The sequence below is a fragment of the Trichosporon asahii genome, assembly GCF_000293215.1.
Source record: "Trichosporon asahii var. asahii CBS 2479 unplaced genomic scaffold scaffold00073, whole genome shotgun sequence".
Lineage (NCBI taxonomy): Eukaryota > Fungi > Basidiomycota > Tremellomycetes > Trichosporonales > Trichosporonaceae > Trichosporon > Trichosporon asahii.
This window is the reverse complement of record NW_014040852.1, coordinates 1-2,049: the sequence shown is the minus strand read 5'-3', so window position 1 is coordinate 2,049 and position 2,049 is coordinate 1. Positions and strand designations below refer to the sequence as shown.

General features: G+C 57.9%; 1 protein-coding gene across 1 annotated transcript; it reads left to right on the top strand.

Annotated features, from left to right (window-relative positions):
* Positions 1 to 507: 507 nt before the first annotated feature.
* A1Q1_05561 (uncharacterized protein) lies at positions 508 to 1,269 on the top strand (the record flags this gene model as incomplete). Its single annotated transcript, XM_014321685.1, has 4 exons — positions 508 to 631; positions 692 to 1,078; positions 1,134 to 1,194; positions 1,236 to 1,269. 4 exons carry the CDS (start codon positions 508 to 510, stop codon positions 1,267 to 1,269), a joined length of 606 nt encoding a protein of 201 aa, XP_014177160.1.
* Between the last annotated feature and the right edge of the window lie 780 nt (positions 1,270 to 2,049).

The window sequence follows — 2,049 nt, the reverse complement described above, 5'->3', positions numbered from 1 at the left end:
TCCGAGCGGCCGGCGCAGCATGTCAGCAGGCGCAGGGCCGGGGCGCGCGCGTGCAGCTGCGCGGCGAGGGCCGTGCCCATTGCGCCGGGGTAGAGAAAAGCGATGGTTGTCGGGGCGGGGGGCATTGTGGGTTGGGTGTGGTTGTGGTGTTGGGATGATGACTGTGTCTTGGTGTTGTTGTCAGGCCGAGAGATGGAAGCTAAGGGCACAAGATGGCGTCACGTGCACACCTCATGACGACTCGGAGAGCCCAGTCCAGGCGCAGTCCGGCACATGCTGCACATCCTAGCCCGCCATGTGCAGGCCTTGCGGTTGCCAGCTCGCATGCAGAGAGGCTGTTAGCCTTGTGGTGTCGTCGTTTGGCCTGGACGCCAAGAGTGTGGTAATGCCACCATAAAAGCCTCGACGTTAATGATCAAACACTTCTGCAAACACTTTTCCATCTTCTTCATCCCGTCGACACATTCGAGACACTCTTTGTCGCCTCCAGCTTTTAACAAGATCTACATGAACATCAATCAGGTTTCTCTGGAGAACCTCTACTCCGGCAATGGGAAGCTCTCATATCCGTACAGGATTGGAAAGCGGTTCTCATTTGCAAGACAGTCGCACGAGAGGACGGACGGTGTCGGTAAGTCGCAGTAGATGTGGACCTCAGCCTTCTGTACCCGTGTCGCTACAAGCACCATAGCCTCCCCGGCGCGCATCTCACCCAAGCGCACGCATTCCAACCCGCTGGCAAACGTCCACAGCAAGGAGTTTCTGCTCCGCCCAATGTCCACCGCCAGCATAAAACTCGATGGGGCCGTCATCTACCACGCATTGGCCTTACTGGACAATGCTGTGGAGGGCATTCACGCGGCCGACCCCAAAGGCATCTGCAGGACAGACCCCCCCCCCCTGATCAAGCAGTTTGGTAGCTGCATGCCGCTCAAGATCCGGCCCGAGGCCAAAGACAAACGCATCATGCGCGACCTCGTCCGTGACAGCAAGGGGGTCTGGGTACAGGACTCGGCGACCGGGATGACCTACGCAGAGTTCCTTAAGCGCATTGGCAAGGCCCCTGATTACACCTGTCGTATATACTGGTTCATGTTCTGCAACATGAACATTGACCTGGTGAACGCTGCCAGTTACCAGGACTCAGACAAACGGTCTGCCTATGGTCACAACCAAAGCTCGAAAGTTGCAGACGTGAGTTGCAACTGTGGCTCTTTCCACCCACTGACACAAAGCGCCAAATTGCTCGCGGAGACGCGGGAGCTGTAGTGATGGCTTCACATGTGCATAAGCAACAAAAAACACTTTTTGCCTTCATGACCGTTCCCTACGGGAACACAGGGAACTACATTCTAGCCACCCAATCTTACGTCGACGCCGACGAGATGAAGAACGACTTGGAGATCGAGCCGTCAATCGGGGCAGCGGGGAGAGGGTTGGCAGCGGGCACGTCGGCGGCGGCGACCTTGAAGGTCGACTCGTCAACAGTAGTGTTGTTGAGCGAGATCTTGCCGGCAGCAGACTCGCCCTTGACGAGCTTCTTCCAGGCCAGGTTGCACTCGCGGACAATCTCCTCGGCGTACTGTTTTCTTTGTCAGCTCGGCCGTCACAACATCCTCGATCGTCACGACGTCTCCAAACTTACCTTGCGCGGCTTGGCTTCGCCGGAGAAGGCAAACACGTTCTCAGGCTTGCCGTCAGGGATCTTGTAGATCCTGCACAATGTCAGCCTCGAAGCGCTCGAAGAGCAAAGAGACTCACCGGAACCACTCATTGGTGGCACGGAGGAGACCGGGGAGGTGCTGCTCAACGTCCTCAATGTCGTTGAGCTTGGAGGCGAGGGGGTCGTTGACGTCGACGGCAATGACCTTCCAGTCGGTCTCGCCCTCGTCGATCATGGCCATGATGCCGAGGACCTTGACCTGCTTGACCTGGCCAGTGTAGCCGATAGCCTCGCCAATCTCGCAGACGTCGAGGGGGTCGTTGTCACCGACGGCACCAGTCTCGGGGTGCTTGACGGTGGGGTCCTCCCAGGTCTGGGGGAACGCG